The sequence below is a fragment of the Nipponia nippon genome, unplaced genomic scaffold, assembly GCF_047370975.1.
Source record: "Nipponia nippon isolate SJK-2023a ecotype South Korea unplaced genomic scaffold, ASM4737097v1 scaffold_3, whole genome shotgun sequence".
Lineage (NCBI taxonomy): Eukaryota > Metazoa > Chordata > Aves > Pelecaniformes > Threskiornithidae > Nipponia > Nipponia nippon.
The window spans coordinates 64,770,489-64,790,993 of NW_028262347.1; the positions used below are offsets into that span (position 1 = coordinate 64,770,489).

At 48.4% G+C, this 20,505-nt stretch overlaps 1 protein-coding gene across 2 annotated transcripts; it reads right to left on the reverse strand.

Moving 5' to 3' along the window:
- Positions 1 to 198: 198 nt before the first annotated feature.
- DENND11 (DENN domain containing 11) lies at positions 199 to 17,812 on the reverse strand. 2 transcript variants are annotated; one of them, XM_087765538.1, is made up of 10 exons: positions 17,555 to 17,679; positions 15,317 to 16,003; positions 11,459 to 11,558; positions 10,237 to 10,395; positions 9,400 to 9,553; positions 9,007 to 9,145; positions 8,404 to 8,535; positions 8,064 to 8,214; positions 7,510 to 7,578; positions 199 to 6,390 (listed from the first exon to the last, which is right to left on the reverse strand). In XM_087765538.1, exons 2-10 carry the CDS (start codon positions 15,321 to 15,323, stop codon positions 6,195 to 6,197), a joined length of 1,107 nt encoding a protein of 368 aa, XP_087621664.1. In that variant the 5' UTR covers positions 15,324 to 16,003; positions 17,555 to 17,679; the 3' UTR covers positions 199 to 6,194. The 2 variants fall into 2 exon arrangements, with proteins under 2 accessions (XP_087621664.1, XP_087621663.1); XM_087765537.1 differs by lacking the exon at positions 15,317 to 16,003 and having other exon boundaries at positions 17,555 to 17,812.
- Positions 17,813 to 20,505: the final 2,693 nt, after the last annotated feature.

Below are 20,505 nucleotides of genomic sequence, written 5' to 3' on the forward strand. Positions count from 1 at the left end.
TCCCCATATGTATCTGGATGTTTATGTTATTTTTTTTCATCTTGCCAGATTCAACAGCACAGAGTTCCAGTTAATAATACAGTAGAAATATATTACTTTGATCAAGTTTAGGTGTGTTATACAGCAGCAAATTGGAAAATGCCATCATTGACCCAAAGCTGTATGAAGTACATGCGGACAGACTCTTTAACAAGCCAAATGAGTCTTTGTAAGTAATCCTTTTATTCTTGTAGTAGTATAACACAAATAAGGGCATCCAAGTAACTTTTTTATTCACTGTGTCTGGTTGCTCTTCTCTTTTAATGTAAACAGTGCTCATCACTCCTTACGCAACCTACATTCCCTGGAGTCCCAGTACTGTAATTAGTTTTGTTGCTTTTCTGAGCTTTTGTTTACAGCTTCACTTTAATTGCGGAAAGGAAATTTTATTGACTTAAGCAAGGTTATCTGTTGCCCTTCTTACTGTAACTTAAAGTTCACATGATTCTGCCTTGCTTACTGGAAGAAAAAAATTTGATCCTTACTTTTCTGGTGTGATTGTTGTTTGTACATAGTCCCCATATTATGCTGTGATCTAGTCTAAGTTCATCTGTTGATTCTTTGCTGTAATCAAAATAAGGACATTAGGGAATTGACTTCCAGCAGCTTTGTTAAAGACTGCGTCCTGGCTGCATGCTGCTGCAACAGCATCCTCTGCTGGAGGCTTGCTGAAGGAAAAATGCTTTGAAAGGGGAAGTAGGGTTGGTGTTCTGGGTGATGCCGCAACCAAGGTGAACGCTGTCCTTCCCTTGACTACAGTGTGGAGAAACTAATTACCTAAGCTACTGGGGCAAGCACTCATCCCTTCGACTAAGATCTAGGGGATTAGAAGCCTGGTAGTTCTTTTTAACGGTTATGCTGGTGATAGGGCCTGTGTTGTGCTGTCTTCTGATCTGCAGCAACTAATAGCACCCAGTGGACCCTGGGGTACTCTCCAAGGAACGCGTTGGCTGTGCTCTGCTCTTTTTGCTTGCCACAGAGACACCCGGAATGTTGCTGTGCAGCCACTGGCTCATTCAGAGTCAGGGGCAGTTCTCAGCAATTGAGTTTTTCATCAAGCTGATGCTTCTGTAATAAAATTAGCAATGCTTTTGCTCAAGTGGCAGGAAAGACAAGGCAGCAGCCATTTCAAAAAGGTAAGCTTTAATTGTATTAAAAAAATACCTATGTTTTAGTAAGCAGTTTCTCTACACAGCCACAGGCCTATGGGAGCAACCACACATCTGCAAGATGCAAACAACATCAGAGCTGTTAGAACTACAACCAGCCTGCTGCAAGGGGTGAGATGATAAGAACTAGCTTCTGGTTCATCTGTACCATTTTACAGGGAAAATGACTAATTCTCTTCCACAGTATCAGACGCACAGCTCCCACTGCAATGTGATTCCTTGCTTGAGGGTAACCAAGAGCTCCCTTCAGAATTGGTATTGTTAATGCTGCTCTGATGTTAAAGTACCAAGGATCATCTGAGACACAGGCTGATATTTAAATATTCATATCAGCATAAGTTAAGTAGCTTGTATAAATACCATTCAAGTCACTTTTCCCCTTCCTTTACAATTCAGAGGTCTTCCAGTATGGAGTGGTTCTAGACATCTGAATTGCAACATTCAGAGGGGAGGTGTGAGGAAAACATTACATAAAATAAGCAGGGGCTGAATCCGCTATCTACAGTGTTGAGGAACGGACTCTGTTCTCATGTTTCCGTCTGACAGCAAGACAAAGAACTTTCTTTGTATGAACTCTGAGACAAGAAGCAGGAGTAGAATCCTGGGTCCCACTCATGATAACACTTATCCTGGTTTCAACTTACAGTCCATTCTAGAAGGGCTTAAAATACTGTAACATAAATAAAAAGGAAGGATAACAACCTAATGATGGACCAGCCCAAGGCACCTGTTTATTTTAACCATGATTAAACATTCCCATTCGAATGACATGTTGCATTAACCAGGACCTGAAATCCTGGTTCATAGTACCCTTTGTTTTAGACAGATGTTTCATTCTGTTAGGTCGGTACATTTCAGTCCCTTGCAAAATACGTATGTGTTGTCTTCTCTCATAATCATTAGACCACTAGCTTTGGCGGGGGGGGCGTGGAAAGGAGACAGCAACTAACTTAGAAGTAATAGCTGAGATGAAAGAATGTGGGTTAGTGTGCATGCTTTGTACCTAGACGTTTGCATTAGGAGAGAGTGCTCATGCCCTTTCCCCTCCCAGAGCAAAGCATGCCTGTCCCTTGCATAGTCTGTCACCAAGAGGGCCACACCTGCTCCTACCTTTTTGCCCATTAGCTTTGGCAGTTCTTAAAATGGAAGTATTACAGTAGTGCTGCTTTACTGAATAAGCTGTACAGGAAGCTACTTTCCCTTGAAAAGGAACTTTCTTCTGCCCTTAAGGGTGCTGGATAGGCGAGCTCATCTCCTGTGACAGACATGACCATTAGCTCTAACATACATTGGAGTACCTACTTCATATATGCTAGAAAAGAAGGTATTAGCATGTCTCTAAGACAAATCTGAACTCTAATTCAGTAAAATGCCTTTCTCCTAGTATCTGTTATAGTTCTTAGTTGTACTTGGCTCTATGCAGCTTGGCCTAACCTTGCAGTGAGAAGACTTTTGCATGATTTAAATGTCTGGCATGGTATCCCTTGTTCAGATTGAAAACATAGCTTTTATTTCTCTCCCAAGTTTTACCCTCCAATCCAGATAGTACAAGTAGTAATAATTCATTACTTGATTATACATTTCTAGTGCAACTTGAGTTAAGATACAACTATGAAGCTCTTGCTGTCCTGTTTAAACTCAAGCAATTACCAGCTGAGAACCTGCAATGGCTGGGGTGTTAGAGAGGAACATACCAGACTGTGTCTACCAGGGCACAGGATATATACATGGTTACTGTAGCCACCATTCAACCTGGGCTCTGATCACAAGCAACTGACCAGAGACATCACACCAAAGAAATTAAAGGCACCACTGTAAAGGCAAAGTACTTCAAATGGAGAAGGGGATTTTTGCAGTAATCGGCAATATCCTACTTTATGCTACACTTTCCTCCCTCTTTTAATTCCAAATACACCAAGTAACTGTCTCCCTTCCAGCTGCTAGTATTCAAAAAAAGCAACTATTAAGTGCCAAGGAGGGGATTTTAAATGTATGCACTTAACTCTTTTACCTTGAATTATGTTATCTCCTGGAAAGGTAAGATTCAGTGCAGTTGGTTCCAAACAAAAACAGCCTACTGAACAAGCCCTCATGGCCCAAGCTGTAGCCATTTGTTTATCATATGTACCCATTTATCAAGGATTTTCCACATGTGACAACAATAAAAACAATGTCTATTAGAAAAGGGGAGTGCAGGTGGGAAGTTCTTTTGCAGCAAATCAAACAAGGAAGGGTTAGGACAGAGAAGCCTTTTTGTTCTGTTTTCTGTCTTTTGTAGCAGTCACCTGCCAAAAGAGGCTGTAGAGAAGCAAAATTACAAGGAAGAGCAAAATAGGCTGTAGCCATCCAGCTGGGATGTAGCATGGATGCTACTTCTACAGTAATCTGCTTGCTTTGCTGCTTCTGCACCCATGCTGCTGCTAGCAAGTGAAGACCTCGTTTCTGGAAAGCAGAGGTTTAATGAATGTCAAATAGTAATTTCAGGAGGTTCTGCGTGGTGGGCTCTAGCAGTGCTGTCTAGTAGACCTGATGTTCTGACAGCTTGTGAACATAGCGCTCTAATGCAGGGTGTTGGAAAGCCTCTGACTGCAGAGGCTGTAAAATTTCAATGACAAATTAAAGGTTTGGTTTTACCTAGTTCAGCAAAGGAACACTGACATCAAAGAGAGCAGAAAGTGATTAGCAGCTGACCACAGCTAAACTGTAGCAAACCTTCAAGAAAGTGAGAGGAAGAATTGCTAGAGACTAGCTTCAGTTCCTTTTTTTTATATCTGAAGGAAGTTAAGTAAGTGACAGCACTACAGTGCCAGCTCTACTTCCTCAGGGATCTTCACTGCAGACAGCATGTTAAAACTAAAGTGAAAGTTAGAAAAAAGCATGGAGATTGCGGGTCACTTTTATGCTAGAGGTGTCAATTTAAAAACAAAACTTATTCTTAAGGAAGAGAGATGGGTGTTCCCATTAAATGATATTCAGCTCTGTTTTTTCCTCTTTCTCAATTTTTTTCCCCAACCTTCTAAGGATGATTATGTTACAGTTCTGAGCAACTGGCAGTACAAGCAGCAGCATGTTTTCTCCTGTACAAAAACATCCAAAGCCCTCAACAAGCAGGCAAGGGAGCAACTGCTCAGACAGGCAGATCACAGGAACATAATAAGCTGAAGCTCATACCGATGAACTGTGCAATAAGCCTTGTGAGGCCCCTGATCCGACACCTCACTAAAGCCTCTGAATCTACAGCAAGCAAAACCACCCCTTTGCTGCAGATAGCCTTCGAGGAAAAACAGGACATGCCAGCCTCCTTCCTTCCAGAGGCAGACAGACCACAGAGGGTCTACTTGGAGAACATTTGCTTCACCTGTTCTAAAAAGAATTAGAAGGTGAGACTTCAGTGGTTCAGGCTCTAAAATGCTCGGATAAACGGATACATCAGCTACAGTTTGCATTTCTACAGACTGCAGAAAGGCTCCAAGGGTGCTGAAATCTCTTATGGCAGAAGCAGCAGCTGTAGCCACAGTTCAGGAAGAACAGTTGGCTTAAAGCTGATGCTGCTACTGGCTGAAGGATTTTGGGCAAAGCAGTATGTCACACCTGTAACCCACAGAACCATTCTTGGATTTTGCATGGCAAAGGGATTACTCTTTACCAGGACAGCCCTCCTGGTAAATTGGAGGTAACCAATGGTCCTGCGTGAACTGAATCCTATTCTTTCCACAGTACAAGAATAAGAAACACTGTTCATCTGGTTCTACAGCTTCTCTGCCCAGGAAAAAAAAGGCCTGCTGTTAGACATTGCTTCTAGCAGCTGTGCCAGTTAAGAACACCAAACTCCAAGGGAGCCTGCAAACTGCGAAGCCGTTCCAGCTAAAAGGTGACATACTGCTCTCCATCTCACACTGAAAGCCAAGGACAGTGGCAGGCAGTGCTGAACGCTGCTCGACAAAAGGAGGATCAGCAGACAATGTTAAAGCAAAGGAGTGACAAGTAGCATCTGCTACAAAGGAAGGGCTAGTGACATGAGTTAAAGCATACTTATTCAACCCAATCCGGCCCAGCACCATCTAAGCTGAGGCTGCAGAACGTAGTGACTGCAAGGTGACTCGGTGATGTTGGTCCCTGTTAAATGGGAGACCATCTTGCTGGTTTGACGATTTTAAACCAAAGCAGCAGCTGTGATGCAACTGAAAACCAGAGGAAGCGGGAGGAGGGATGAAGTAGAGATGGTGCTCTTCTCCAGCTCTGAGATAGGTAGGTATAGTCTTTGCCAGTTTATACCACCTCATATGCTGGAAGTGAAACCGTGCTGCTCCAGTAAGTAAAGTCATAAGATCCTGTAGCACCCCCTTATCCCAAACTTGCTTCTGCCACTGATGAGGAAGGGTGGCTTTATTCCAACTCAGCCGCTAGAAGGTGGGTGAGGGGTGTTTAAAGGAGTCCTGTTTTTTTATCATTGGTTTAACTGTCCCCACCAATAAACATGGTAGGACAGGAGATGTTTTATGAGACTGGGCCACTAACAGCCTGTGCTGAAGCTCTCTTCGGTCCCCATGTGGAAGAGGGGATGATAGGAGGGTTTTCCAGTCAAGCCTTGAGAGCTCAGCTACAGCATTTCACATTGGGCCCCATCAGACAAAGTGCTTTCCTGAAGTCTTCAGCCCTCAGGTATCCAGGCTAGGCCAAAACCTAGCTATCACTGGCAACAGTGAGGATTGGTGCAAAGGTGCCACTGGTCCCATCTAAACAAAACAAAAAAACAAACCAACCAACCAAAAAAAAAAAAAAATCTTCGAGCAGGTACTCATTGGGAAGTTGAGGGGGAGAAAATAAAATCACATTTTGTTTTAAAATTATAAATACTCTCCATATAAAGTTATTAAATAAAATGAGATCCATCCAGTGGCTGTGGTGAGTTCCAGTGATCCTCCTAAGCAATGTCTGGTAGTCTTTAAAAAGTGATCTTTGCTCCCCATCTCTCTTGCCCTTGGTTTAAGTGCAGCAGGGGTTGTCAATGACTAGCATAACATCAATGCCATACACCTCCAGCAGGTCCATAAGGAAACTTCGATCCCCTTGGGGATCCAGGCCCATGCCTCGTGCGTGATCAGCTGTCAGTGTCTTGTCCTGGCTGGCTGACACCTCCATCAGCGTCTGAAATATGCGGTTGTTCTGCTCCATGAAAAACCTATAGGATAAAGTCAGCTAAGATGATGGCATTGGACCCCCCCAAAAGATAGCATATTTACCAAACAGGCAGCAGAGCCCCAGAACTGCATTTAAACCACTCGAATCACAGATCCCACCTTCTTAGGTGATGCTGTAGTAGTTTTCCGTCTACCATATGGATGACCCAGAATAAACAAAGATAAAGCAGTAACTTTTAATTTACCATGGTGCTTCTATCTGGCCGATTTATGGTAGGCATTTCACTCTTCAGAAGCAAGCCACGTTATCAGCTAATGTGTACTTTGCGGTAATCATCAAGTGGCTACATCAGACCTATAGCTCCAATAATGCAAAGGAGGAAACAGCGTTGTCATCCATCTAGTAAGCCATGGTAAATAAATTCTCTGTTACTGGCACGGAATACAGCAGTGATAGCTACTTCCTACCTAGTGCTTTCCTAGGAACACACAAGGCTGTTCAAAAAGAGGTCTGACTACATGTGTGCAGCTCAACAATTGGAGCTCTGCCCCGACAGCCCTTCACACAGTTTCATCCCATTACTTCTCACCTGCTGCAGACTGTGAGCAATAGCAAGAGGCAGTGAAGGGCTTCAGAGATGGCAGAAGTGTGGGTTTCATCTAATTCTGTACCCCATACTCGGCCCCCAGTTCTGGTTCCTCTGTTTGCCAAGTACAAAGCCAGCCACATCGATGGGCCAGTCCTTCACACGCAGGTCTTATCCCACGCTGTACCTCCCCCAGCATGGTACAGTGCCTGCTTCCCACAGACATTATCCTTTCCTGAGCCAAATGTTCTGGCATGAAAAGTCCTATAGTGCTTATGTTTTCAAAAATAGGAGGGGATTCTTGCATTTCTAATAGTGTTTTTAAAATTCTCTTCTCCCTCCCAGCACTTAAGAGACCCAATAATATAGCTGCATTTGGCTTCTCAAAATGAAAGGAAGATGATCTGAAGAGGAAGAGCCAGTTTGGTTCTTGGATCCTAGAGGAAGAGAGCTGACTATGGAATTGTGTTAACCATCATGTTTTGTAATATGACAAACCAGTGTAACATGAAATCAGTGAGAGACTCCCTAAACCTAACAGTGACCAACTAAGTGTTAGAGGTAGACACTCACAAGATGAAAAGGTCCTCTTCACAGGAGCTACAATCCTCACCCACTTCTTGAGAATACATTAACATCTGCCTGAGAGAAGGGAGACGGATTAAAGGCACATACCTACAGTGAACCTCAAAGCATTATGAGCAGACAAGGAATACAACTAAAAACTTCGCATCCATTTCTTGGAGACAAATCAGATTAACAGCGTTGCCCTGATATCTGAGTCAACAGGGTGGTCTTTATAAGGCACTGGACTAAAAAGCAGACTGTTCTCAGTTCTGCTACCGATCAGTGGTGAAACAAGGGTGAGTCACAACCTCTGCTTCTCTTCCTGCCTTCTACCTGCTCCATCAGCTCACTGGTGGAGTGATTTTATGTGTGCAGAGTGCCCAGGGACACTCATACCAGTCAGCTACAGTGGAACCAGAATCAAAAGAGATGAGCTGAAGCAGTGGGAAATTTTGAAAATACTAAGACAAGAAGGAAAGTACAAAGGAGCAGTGTCCTCTCTATTCCTCATCATACTGCTCTCCTGTCAGGACCAGGACCACCCAGATGTCTGTGATTACCTCTGATCATTGAGCCGTCGGTACTTCTCCTTGTCAGCATTGTTAATTTTCAGGAGTGGTTGCAGATGCTCATGATGCGTCTTCACATTCTGGTTGTCCACGTAGACATCGTAGAGATCCCGTTTCTCTTCAAAGATCTTTTCTGTTGTACCTGCCAAAATCAGAGAAGATTTTCAGAGCAGCATGTTGCTTTCCCAGCAGACCAACTGTTCTCTCCTGCTTTCGTAGTTAGTTATTCCATGCACATCCTATTTCTCATCAGTTTTATCCCACAGTCTGGTGTCTCAAGACATTTTGCAGCCTGAAATTAAAAACGTCACGCCTAATCCATCATACTTACAGGCCACATATGATACTTCTGTCTCCAGCATTTCTATGTCTGCCACATTCACATAGAAGAATGGTTTGGACTCTGGGACAGTTCCTCCAAGACCAGGCAGAGAAACATTGGCAAGGCAACAGCAGCAATACACTGCGGACAAGAGAAGTACATCCTGAGACGCTTTCAGTATTCCCTCCAAGGGCATTCTGAACCCCACTTACCCAGTTCTCCCACACGCTTCTATGAAAACAATGGTAAGAGCTTGGAAATGCCCATGAACACCAGAACTTCTCAAGTGGGGACATCCTGTTTTGGATAGGAAATAATCAGTTCTCCTATGGGAATCCCATGTTCTAGATTCCACAAATTCATTCAGCACTCTCATCTTCTTGTGTTGACAGGAACTGTATTTGACAGTGCCAAGTATGTCCTTACCCAAAAGGCCTGAAGAAAAGCTTTTTGTAGGAAATGGGTAAATGCAGGCTGAACGCTATCTTCACAAGGAATGGTTGCGATGTATTTTAAAGACCTGCATGATGCCTATCCCCTCAGTACCCACAGGCATTTCTGCAGTGCTTCAACCTACGAGATCAGAGCTCTGCGGTGTCCCTGGAAACATACCTCTATAGCAGACAACTCCAACTGGGGGCGGTGAAAATATCAATATGCGCTTGCGCAGCAGGGCAAACTTCCAGAGGACAAGGATCTGCTCACCGAAGAATTTGATGAACTGAGACATACAGCCAGCAGGGTGTGTGATCTGCAGGTGGAGGGAAAGGGAAGAAAACAGCTCAGAGGTGAAACAGGGACACAGGCACAGATGCTAAGTCTAAATGTGGGAGTAAGACCAGCACACAGCAGTGACAGAGAACTGCAGCTTCTAACAGCCGAAGTAACAAAATCTTAGCAGCCCACAAAGCACTGGAGTGACTGCTTATATAAAGAAGTATGAGATGCCAGCAAGGAGCAGCAGCACACTGCACATTCCTGCAAGCCTCCGAGCACCTGCCTCACCTTCATCTCTGGGTACATGTATCTGTGGATGGATGGCAGCCAGTGGACAGGTTGCTGAGAGGTGGGGGTGCCCTTGGTATCAGGGAGGACTCCTTTCTTGTCATCATAGAACGCCTCTAGATGGGAGTAGTGCCCTGGCATCTCCAGCTGGTGTCTGGAAAAGAAAGGAAAAAAGGGGAGATCTGTAGCGTCTCCAGACTTATTTAGTGCCTTGCCCCCAGCCAGCATCTGCTTTCCCAGCTAGCAAAGGAGCCCTGGATGCCTCAGTTGCACAGACCTATCCAGGAGGGCAGCCGAAGCATCAGGACTAACACCAGCTTTCAGTGCAGCCAGAGAACACGGGCAGGACTGAAGCAGACAGAGAGCTGACGTATGCATAGGACTGATCCTGTTTTAAATATGCTCAGGTAGGAACAGCTTTCCCTTCTACCATCACCATTGTCTCTGCCAGGTCCACTCAGCTGAAGCACACGCCTAGCCAGGATCACCACTGTAGGTTTAGAAGCCTTTTGTGAGCCCCTAGTAAAATGGTTTGCAGAAGGAGAAAAGGGGAACAACTTGTCCTCTCAACTCTCCCCTTGACACTTAAGTCCCCACAAAATAAGTGGGGTTTGGCTAGCATCTGAGTAGCCTGTTAGCAATGAACAGACTGCTGCCAATCAGTTCCGTGTTTCCTTCCCGTTGTGAACACGTAACTCTTTCTGGAGAAGCAGTCATTCAAGGAAATCATAGCTAGACATTGTAGCCAAATTCTCACTCACGCCTAAAATCGCTCTCCATTGAGGCGTCACCTCTCCCAGGTGGGGAGTGGCCAGTCCCATTCCCAAGGGAACTTACCTGACCTGGTTCTCCAAGAAGTGCATGTACCTATACAGCAGGGTGTAGGAAGGGGAGAGAATCCCCACGGACTTCATGCGGGCACCACGCTCTAACTCACTCTCCACAGGCATGTTGGCAAAGCAGGCCAGGCCAAAACAGAGCCCTTTCCGGAAATAACTGGGGACAAACATTTGGCAGAAGGATTAGTGTTAAAAAGAGGGAAGGGGAAGAAAGAAATGTAACTGACCACTAAAAATACTGATTTGGGAATGCAGTTCCTTCTTTAAGGAACCCCCTGAAATCCCACCCTGCTATCTGAAGGGCTGAGAGCAGGCCTCAGGTGTCCTAGCCTTCTCAGGAACAAGACAGGACATTTTAGGCAGGAGTTCCCACTAAAGCCCCTACCAGCCACATCACAGGCTGGTAAGGAACACAAGGAAAGAACTTGGAAGGAAGACCAACAGAAGTTGCAGGACCCAGTCAACGCAGTGCTCTTCTTCCAAGAAAGAAGAGCCTGCAGTGCATGAAGATGTGAGCGTAGTCTAGCTACCTAGTGATATTGTGGGTGCCAACACGTTGAAGCATACTCTAGCTGAGTGCCAGGGTAAATTCACATGCCTTTGAGAAAGTAACTGTTATTCCTGACCCAAAGGAATTGTGACACTGCAATTCATTGCAAAACGCTGCTGCATTGCAACACTGGGTTAGTAAAAGGATGGGAACGCAGAAAATTCCTAGCTTATGTCCTTCCACTGAAGGAAGGAGCTACCAAAGAAGAAAGTGAGCAAGGACTGTTTATCACCACATTTAAAGGATCCGAAAGCACTGGCAGAATTAGGAACCTTTTTCTAAGTATGGTTCCTGCAAAATCCTTCCCACTTCAGTTCTGCCATTCTTTCCCCTTCACCTTAGGCCTCTGCTGACAGCCCCAATAGTGGCAGTGCAGTATGATTTGCCTGATACGCATTAAAATTTGCACCCCACTGAGAAGCTGGCCTGCCCCGTTCACCAGTTGGCCTCCACAGCCAAAGTTGTCATACAGAAGATCCCACACAGCTAGCTGGTACTTGATACGATGTTGAGAGTATCTGAAGAGTATCTTTGGCTCAGCTAGATACAGTTTAGCAGCATGTTTATGCAGGAACTTCATAGATGGTATTTTTCTTGGACGTTCTGAGTTAAGGGGTGGTGGTGTAGATGTACAGCTAAAGAAGTAGTAATATAGCTCAGACATACTCACATGAAATCTGACTGGATTTTGTGGGACCCGCTTGCCATGGATTTGAATTCCACGCCTTCCAAATCAATATCTTGAGGTAAGCACCACTCCACCATGTTGCCTGCAGAGAAGCAAATTTATTTGGGTAAACTTGGACACAGTACTCATTTCTAAAGGGCAAACACCAGCAACAGCAAGTTGTTGCTTTTACATCACTGGGATGCCAGTTACAGTGCACTAACGCAACTCTTGTACTCCTAAATTGACACAGACAGTAGCTGACATACTATACTCTACACATCTCTTGCAAACGCTACTTGTTGCGGCACAACACCCAGATATTGCAGAACTTTTGGAGCCGTTTGTGAAGCTAGTGCTGTTTTGTGGGTTTATCCTTTATATGCTTAATCACAGAGCAGATACAGTTTTACCTGACAGTGGATGATTTATGGTATTAACACTGCTCCATTCAGGCTGTCTGCGTGGGTATCCGATATAGAAAGAACCCAATGCATAGACTGCTGCTCTTTAGGATGAGTTTCTGTGATAGCTCATACCACCACCAATATCCTCCTTCGGCTACGCTTGGCAGGGCTGGTCAAACAGGAACTCCTAAGCCAGCATCCCAGCCATCACTACATCTCCCTGGAATCTCTCATGTTTAGTTTAGGATAGGAGGAGTTAGCTGAAGCTTTATATGGAGGCTGAGGTGATCCGAGTACTGCAACATGTTTGCGCATGCTAGAATAACCAAACAAAAAAGCACATAAATTACAAGCTAGTTTAAGATCAGCAAACATCTGGCACCTGCCAACCCATCCAGAACGCATGCAGTTGTTCAGTGGAAAAGGCCACCTGAGGAGCCTGATCCTGGAACAGATGATATCAGAGAAGTCACAAAAAGTCCCTAAAGCTGATGAAGTCCTGCCCTGCTGCTGGCAAGTTTACCATGGACAAAAAAAGGGGACTCCTCAGGCTTTCCCACGCCAGCACTTCAGAGCCTAACCCACTCATCTGGACACTGCCACTGCACCGAGATGTGCTCCAGGTTTACCCATTGAGTCCTGTTCTCTGTCAGCTTGCCCACAGCAACAGCATTTGAAGTAATGCAACTTCGTTTTAACAACAAAGCAAACAAACATTCTTCAGTATAACGCAATGGCAGATGCACCCTGACGATGCTTTCTACTGGTACAGTCCTTCCAGCGCCCTTTGGGGTAAGCATCCCAGCTGTGCTCACACGGACAGCGTACATTTGGAAGGGCCTTACACTCTGCTGAGACTTTTAGAGTTATTTAAATATGAGGCCTCATTTCTGAAGCCTGCCTGTTGTGTCATTACTCATACTGCACAAGCATATGCATGCACTCTCGCACAGGAATTGGGCTTAGCTACTGACATTTAAATAGGCTATTTTTCTTCTCACATAGATACTGTATTCAGCAGACCTCCCCCAACCCTGCCTGGCAAGGACTTCAAAAAAACAACAGCGTGAAGTGTGGCAACAGGAGAGGTTTTGCATCCAACTAACCACTTCTAGTCCACAAGTAGACCTGTCCCGCAGAGCCGGGCTGGCTGGGGAGCAGCGGCAGCCTCGTGACCCCGAGCACAGCTTTGTGCAATCACACACGAAACCACAGAGCTCTGCTGTAAAGCATCTTCGCCTCTGAGGCGTGTGAAAGGCTGGCAGAGAAAGCCAGTGACATCATGCCAGCCTGCGTGGTCCCCTGTAGGTTTTGCATATTATATATAGATGTTGGCTTTTGTTGTTTGGGGGTGTGTGGTTGGTTTTCTTTTTAAAGGCACAAGACCCTTCCTTGCAAGAGTGAGGAAGTCAACTCTTAAGACTGTTGCCTCTTAACCACAAAACTGTGGTTAAGGCCAGATCTGCTTTTAAGTCTTGCATCACAGAGAATCGCTTATTATTGGTCATTACCTATAGATTAATAGATCAATATGCCAGAGCACCATCGAGCAAAGGAAACTGTGTGACTTTTTGTTCAGTTTAGTCACAAACACTGCTGTCAGGTATGATATCCACTACAGAGGTGTTGAAGTGGACACAGCCCAAACAATGTCTCTTCTGCAGCAGTAAGTAAGGAAAAGATGCCTTGAAACAGAGCCTTACCCTACGTGTAACCACAAAACCAACTTGCATATCACGAAGCTATTTTTTTTCTGGGATCTGTCACAAGCAACCCACACCTGCGCTCCTGGCAGCTCCTCACGTCACCTTGCCCTATGAACGTACAGCAACGTGGCAGTCGGAGAACAAACGCAGAGATTAAAAAACAATTAAGAAAGTTGGTCTGGCGAAACAGCAGAGCAAACAAAGGAGAGACTTCACCCAGACGTGATAGCGACTGCCAGCCTGCCCGAGAAACCGGAGGAGGGAGCAATGTTGTAGAAAAACAGGAAGCATTGCCCTTCCCCATGCAGAAAGCAGCTCTTGTGTGCACGGGAAACTTTCCAAGTGAGAGTCACCCAGCGCTAGAGAGCGAGCAAGTGGCTTTGCTGAGAGTCAAATCTGCAGATCTGGAGATCTCTTGAGAGCAATCGCCCAGCTCCAGGCCAGGTCAGAACCAGGACTCTCAGTTTCTGGTGTGCAAAGTTAAGGATGTTCTTCCTCTTTCTCCTGTATTTTCTCTCCCCTGGATTTTCACATCCTTACAAATATGATGATAGCACTAGCATTTGGTGGTCATCACCGGGCCCTTCTCACCACTAGATGTTTCCCAAGATCTTTAGGGTCCCCAGCCGTGCAATGCCACCATGTTGTGCCAGGACACAAGAAGCACAAAGTGTGACCTAGCCATCACACTGGCTCCGTTTCCTGCATGGAAGAAATGCAGGACAGAAAAACAGAATATTTGCATGTTCACTGGTGCAAAATGGATTAATTCCCTCTCTTCCCTCCTCACCTCCCTCCACTACTCACATCACCCTCTAAGCCAACAGACTGTGTGGGACCTCCACAAGGTTGACTATCATCATCTCCGTCACAGAAGAAGGGATAAGAAGATTCAGCCTCTTTTTCACTATTCTGATCTGAGAGAGCTGATGTGGCCATGGACTTTGCTTTATCTTTGTTTATCTCTCTCCCAAAGCAAAATTTATTGTTCTATTTTTTTCACTTGCTTTACCCAAACAAGTATGAGTCTCAGAACACACCTGTGCTTGAGCCTAACGCCAAGTAGGTCACACCTACCAGATGTATCCCCACTGCTGCCCAAGACACTCTTGGCTTTTCTGTTGCTACCCGCCCAAGGGAACACCCGCACTAGGAAGTTCAGCAGCCTCGTTAAAGCCCCCGGCGACTCTGCTCTTTAAGGGGCTGTGTTTGCACAGACCCCAGGCTGACACTTTTTGAAGTGTCAAAACATTCCCAACTGGTCACTCCCCGAAGGAGGGGACTGCCAAAGGGTAGGGAGCAATGAGAAGATGGCACAGTTGGCTCCCAGGCTGTCACCATTCTGCATGTAATTTATAGTTCACTTTCTGTATTAGTGCAAGAGTCATCTTTGTAATAGCGGTGAGAAGAGATCCTTTTCAAGTGCCACAAGGTTCACCGCGCTGGAGGTGGGGAGAGCACCACTGATTTAGAAGCTGCCGCTGGCTCTTATGTTCGGCCACTCACACCAGCATCGACAGAGTCCCAGGGGCACCGGAACTGTAACAGTGGCCTGGCAACCCCATAACCTACCAACCTTCGTGAACGTGTCACATGCAACTGCTAGATACACTGAGCTTGCCTGTTCCAAGCCCTTCTAAATTTAGGAGGAAAGCTGGTACGTTCTTTATTAGCATAGTAAGCACTTCATCGTTCTACAGTAAAACATCTCTCACCCAACCGCTTGCCTGTATTTGAGCAGACATTACCTGGCATAACCACGCTCCCAGCCACCGCCAGGAATTCCGCCTTTCACGTGCCTGAGCAAGCTACCAAAGGAGGCCTGCTGTGCTTTTCCTGGGCAGGATCAAGCAGGTTTCCAGCTCAGACACCAAGTGGGTGATCTCTTTTAAGTCACACACGAGGACCAGATACCCTTATGAACATTACAGAAGTCCTTCCCATCATCTGATGTGGTTGACCCAGGAATTCCCATATCCTCTTTCTGACCCCACCAAGTTCACACCACTGCAGCTTTAAGATCTTTTTTCCGAGTCCACATCCTCCATAGGACACTTTGCCCTCCACCCGTGAAGCTGACATTTGCTGATGTGTTCCTCACAGTCCTGTCGTGCTCCTTGCGTTCAGCGCTGAGTAGCAGTGGGAGGCTGAATCTTCCTGGACTTGACAGACGACTCCAAGACTGATGACACCCAGCATTAACTGCACATCAGATGTGAGAAGAGCTGTTTCCCAACTTTCCCTGGACTTCATTCAAAGCAACAGCTGGTTCAGACAAACTCCTGAGAAAACTCAGCTTTCTGCCAACCAAGAAAATCTCACCATTTCGTAGAAGGCATATGCTCTCAGATTGAAAGACAACCTGCTGTTGCTGCAGTCATCCAGACTCTTCCACGTTTTGGATATTTATGAGAAACACCTCCCCTTTCCATCTCCTGTGGGAAAGATGACATCCAATCTCATTTTGGAATTTGATAAGAGCCTCTGACCTCCAGACCAAAGACACCTCTCTCTGGTGCAGTATGAAACAGGTAACTTCTCAAAAGCCCTTTGGTGTTTCAGGACATAGCGGCCAGGCTGTTTGGCAGCGTGCATTTCTGACAGCACATCACACTTGAGGCTCCGTTCTTTTCACTACTTCCTTGGGATTTTCAGTTTAAGACTGGGATTCAGTCTTCACCATCAGGGCCTTCTTGTGAGCATGATGTCAGTTACCTCCCCCCACCATGAAGGACCCCACCATGCCTCTCAGGGCTCTTTGCTTTTGCTACGGATTTGCTAAGAAAGCGTCTGCCTACAGAGGAAAGAGGAGCCCGCTCCCAGATCTGGATGCAAATGGGCTCCTGCATCTCCCAAGCTACCTCCTAAACTTTCTGATCGTACCAAGACTTTCAGCTATGTCCCACTCTTGCCTTTGCACCCCAGGCTGGTGCCAGGCAGCCAAAAGACCCAACGATCTGTCTCGGGACACCAGACCCCTAAGCACAGTACCTGTGTTAACAGATGCGAGACGGGTGCTAACTTTCTACCTGTGTCATAACACCCTGTGTCGTGGATACCGCCAGAGCAGCAAGACTAAGAAAACAAAGTTAAGATGTTTTCTGAAATGCTGATTTGCAGACTTGAAATGAATAACCTGTCAGTAGAAGAAGTGATACAACACCAAAGCGCCACAGTGCCGAGGGAGATGGACGTGGCCACGAAAGGTGGAAAACGCGTTCCCTTGCCCCCCTCCTCTGCCCTCCTGGACTGCAGCGCTCCAAAGCGCTAAGAGTCCCAGAGATCCCACCAGAGGCCAGCCCCTAAACCCACAGGTCACCAAGAAGCCCGCAGCCGAGCTGCCGCTGCCGGGGGTCCTGCCCTGCCCGCCCGCCTGCCGTAACCGCCGCCGCGGCTGCCGGCGGGTCGGCGCCGCACCGCGCCACGGAGACAGGGGGGTGCTCTCCGCCCGCTGCTGGCAGGTCGGTGCCCGCGGGCAGCGCTGGGCCGAGGCTCGGCCCGAGGCCTGGGCGCCGTGCGGGGCGCAGGGGCTGCCCCAGCGCCGTCCCCAGAATCCCCGTCCCGTCCCCCGCGGCGGAGCAGAGCTGCGCCGTCCTCCCGTCAGAAGTTCTCGGCGGGATGGGGATCAAACGCGATCCCCCCTACGCCCCGTCTTCGGCAAACCCCGAGCGGCCCTCGGGAGGCCGGCCCGGGCACGGGGGCGCGGCAGCCGTGCCGCCCAGCAGCGGTCTCCCGCGGGGGCGGAGGGCAGCCCGCCTCCCGCAGGCCGCGCTCCGCTGGGGTCCGGCGACGCTGCCCTCAGACGCGGCGGGGGGAGCGGCCCCCGCGGGAGGGAGGGAGGGCGGGCTGCAAGCCGCGGGACCCGCAGCCCGGCCCCGGCCCGCATCCATCTTAACGCCGGCGACACCGGCAGCCCCAGGCCCGGCCGCTGCAGGCCCCGGCCCGGCCCCCCGCGCCCCGGCCCGCCCGCCCCCGGCGCCCCTCACCAGTGCGGGGGTCGAAGGTGACCACGAAGACGGCCACGATCTGGTCCTCCTCCGCCTCCGCCCGCGGCGGCCCCGCCGCCTCCGCCGGCCCCGCGCCGCCCCACGGAGCCGCGCTCCAGCCGCCGCCGAGCCGCCGCCCGCCGCCGCTCGCCTCGGCCGCGGGCGGCGGCGGCGGCGCCGACACGGCGGGGCCCTCGGCCCAGAAGAGCAGCGGCGCCTCGTCTGCGCGCTCCACCATGGCCACGGCGCCCAGCCCCGCCGAGCCGCGCCGAGCCCCGCCGCACCGGCCGCCGGCGGGGGGCGGCTCCGGGGCGGGGACGCGGAGGGCCCCGCCCCCGTCGCCAAGGGGCGTGCCGCCGGAGGGGCGGGGCGTGCCGCCGGAGGGGCGGGGATTGCCGCCTGGGAGGCGGGGCGTGCCGCCGGGGAGGCGGGGCGTGCCGCCGGGGGGCGCGGCGGGCTGGGGGCAGCGGCGAGGGCCGGGGAGGCAGGGGGAGGAGCGGCCCGGGGGGCAGCCTGGCGGGGGGCTCCCGGCTTCTGCGCCCTCCAGTGCGAGCTCCCGGAGGAGCACGGGAGGACTGGGGGCTCCCTGAGGCAAGGCGCCCCGCCACCCCGTGCCTCGCCTCCTCCCGGAGGGCAGAGCCGGCTGCCTGCCTTCTGCCCCCCCAGCCCGCGACCCCAGCGTGGGCCAGCTGCCCGCCTGAGCAGGAGCGCTGAGGGGGAGCGCTGCCGGCCCGGGTGAGCCACGGGAGCTGAGCAGAGCAGCCTCAGGGCCAGCAACGGGGCAGCCTCCCGCACCCCCAGGCTGCTGCGGTGGAAGCTGCAAGCCACAAAGCTGAAAGAGTCAGTGATACTCATCCAGCATATACTGCTGTGTGTCTCTATATATACATGTGTGTGTGTGTGCGCGCCATAGAAGGATGTGAAACAGTTTGCAGAGGAACAGGCGGAATCAGCTTGAGGTTGAAAGATGGAGACACAAGCGTGACCAAGGCATCTACAGGCAGCCAACTTTTGTGTAATTACCATCCTCATTATGCTACCACCAATGTCATTAAGTGTCATTAGGTTTAACGTGGTTCCCTAGGACTTTCTGATTAATTGGATTACCCAATTAAGCAGGCCACAATTAAAGGGAAGATATTGTCATAAAAGCCTTCATTGTCTAACTTTTTTCCCGTTGAGCAGCTCTGAGTGTTCAATAGCCATTAAGAAACTCATCATCCAGTTTCCTCAAGAGTGGGTTTTGGGTTTTTTCTCTTTTTTTTTTTTTTTGTAACATTAGCGTCCATTTGCTGTGAGCTTAATTTCAGACAGCTCCAACACCGAGTAGGCATTTTGTTTCACAAAGCCCATGCACAAGTTTACTTTGCAGAGCTAGAAACTGCAGCAGGTGGTGTTTAGCAGATGGAGTTTTTCGTGGAAGGTGACTGGTAAAGAAAAAAAAAACAAACCCTGCACAATATTTTGTTACTGTATAAAGAAAAGCCAGATTCTGCAAATACTTGGCCACATGCTTCGCTTTAACCATATAGACAGTGCCAAGCTTCATTTTGATGAACATTTTTTTGCATGTCAGTGATGCTAAAGTGACAGCTCGTTTCTCTCCTCTCCTTCATCCCCGCGGTGGTGCTGGCACGAATGTCAGTCTGTCCCCCAGCAATCCAGGCAGGGGAAACGAATCCCAAATAAAAATTCCTCTGCGACCCACCTGGGCTATTTGGGGTGCGGAGGCGTTCCTGGTCCCTTCTGCTGTGCGGTCGCCCCAGCGTCGCCCCAGCACGAGGGAGGGGACGCAGCGGGGAGAGCAGCCAGTGATGGGGAGCAGAGGCTGCCAGCGCTGGCTCTGACACAGAGGAGATGTCATCACCCTCCAAGCTCTCAGCTTTTGGTGAAAAAGCCCTCGTGGGACGAGAGACCTGGTGGTACCAAAGCTATTTAAAACCACTATGGCCAGCAATCTGGGCCTGCTGAGGGCACACCGTTTATTAAATATGTGCAAAAACCAAAGGCCACATTTTCTACTTTATTTCACCAAAACCGAAAAGACCAAGGCCAGGAGGCAATATGACCCTTTCAGGAGAAAAAGCTCTCCTTCAAAGGAAAATTAACACAATTTCCCTCCAACTCGGGGCTAAGAAAGTTATTATCAGATCTTTGAGTAGTCCTCCAGAAAAAATATGAAGTGAAAAGGTGGTGGCATTTAGTTAGAAGACGCAAGATGAACAAGTCGGGCCTTCTTTACACAGCAAGTCCAACTTTTCTCCTTTACATATCCCTCCTTAGAAAAACGGCTACTGCCTACAGACCCTGAGAACAACAACAACTAAAATTAAAAAAAATGTTTCAGAGGTGACTGAAAAGTGAGGTCTGAAGGAGTTTCATTGCTGGGTTATTAACTGGAATGCAGTTATAGGGACTAAAAGCATTATTTCTTCAGATTTAAAATAAAATGCTGCTGTCCAAGGCTCCAAATACCCAACATCTGATTAATGCAGTCAGATCACAGCAGTACTAAAGTGGTCCTGTCATAGGATCTCAACGGGCCAGATGCTGCAGAGACAGCTTTTCATAGCAAAAAGCAGCCAGCACCAGCACTCCCAGGCTTTTGGACCTCGCTCAAGGTAAGGCGCAGGCAGAGGCAGGAGAAGGGAGTCTGCACGGCAGCAACAGGCTCTGTGCCTGGAAGAAACGCTACAACCTCTGGGCCAGCTGCAGCAGTAAAACCCATACTGAGTTCCTGGCACGTCCTCCTCCTAATACAGCTTTGGTGGCCTGTATCGAATGAATTGCTAGTCACAGTCTTAACAGGCAACTTCAGAGGCCCGTATGGCCATGCTTTTCATTCAAAGACCAGGTTAGGAGGGCTGAGTGACCTCAAATCAACACATCCCTTTATTTTCTGGTAGGAATTCCCCTCGACGTGCGCACAGGGAAGCACATGTCTGTTCTCA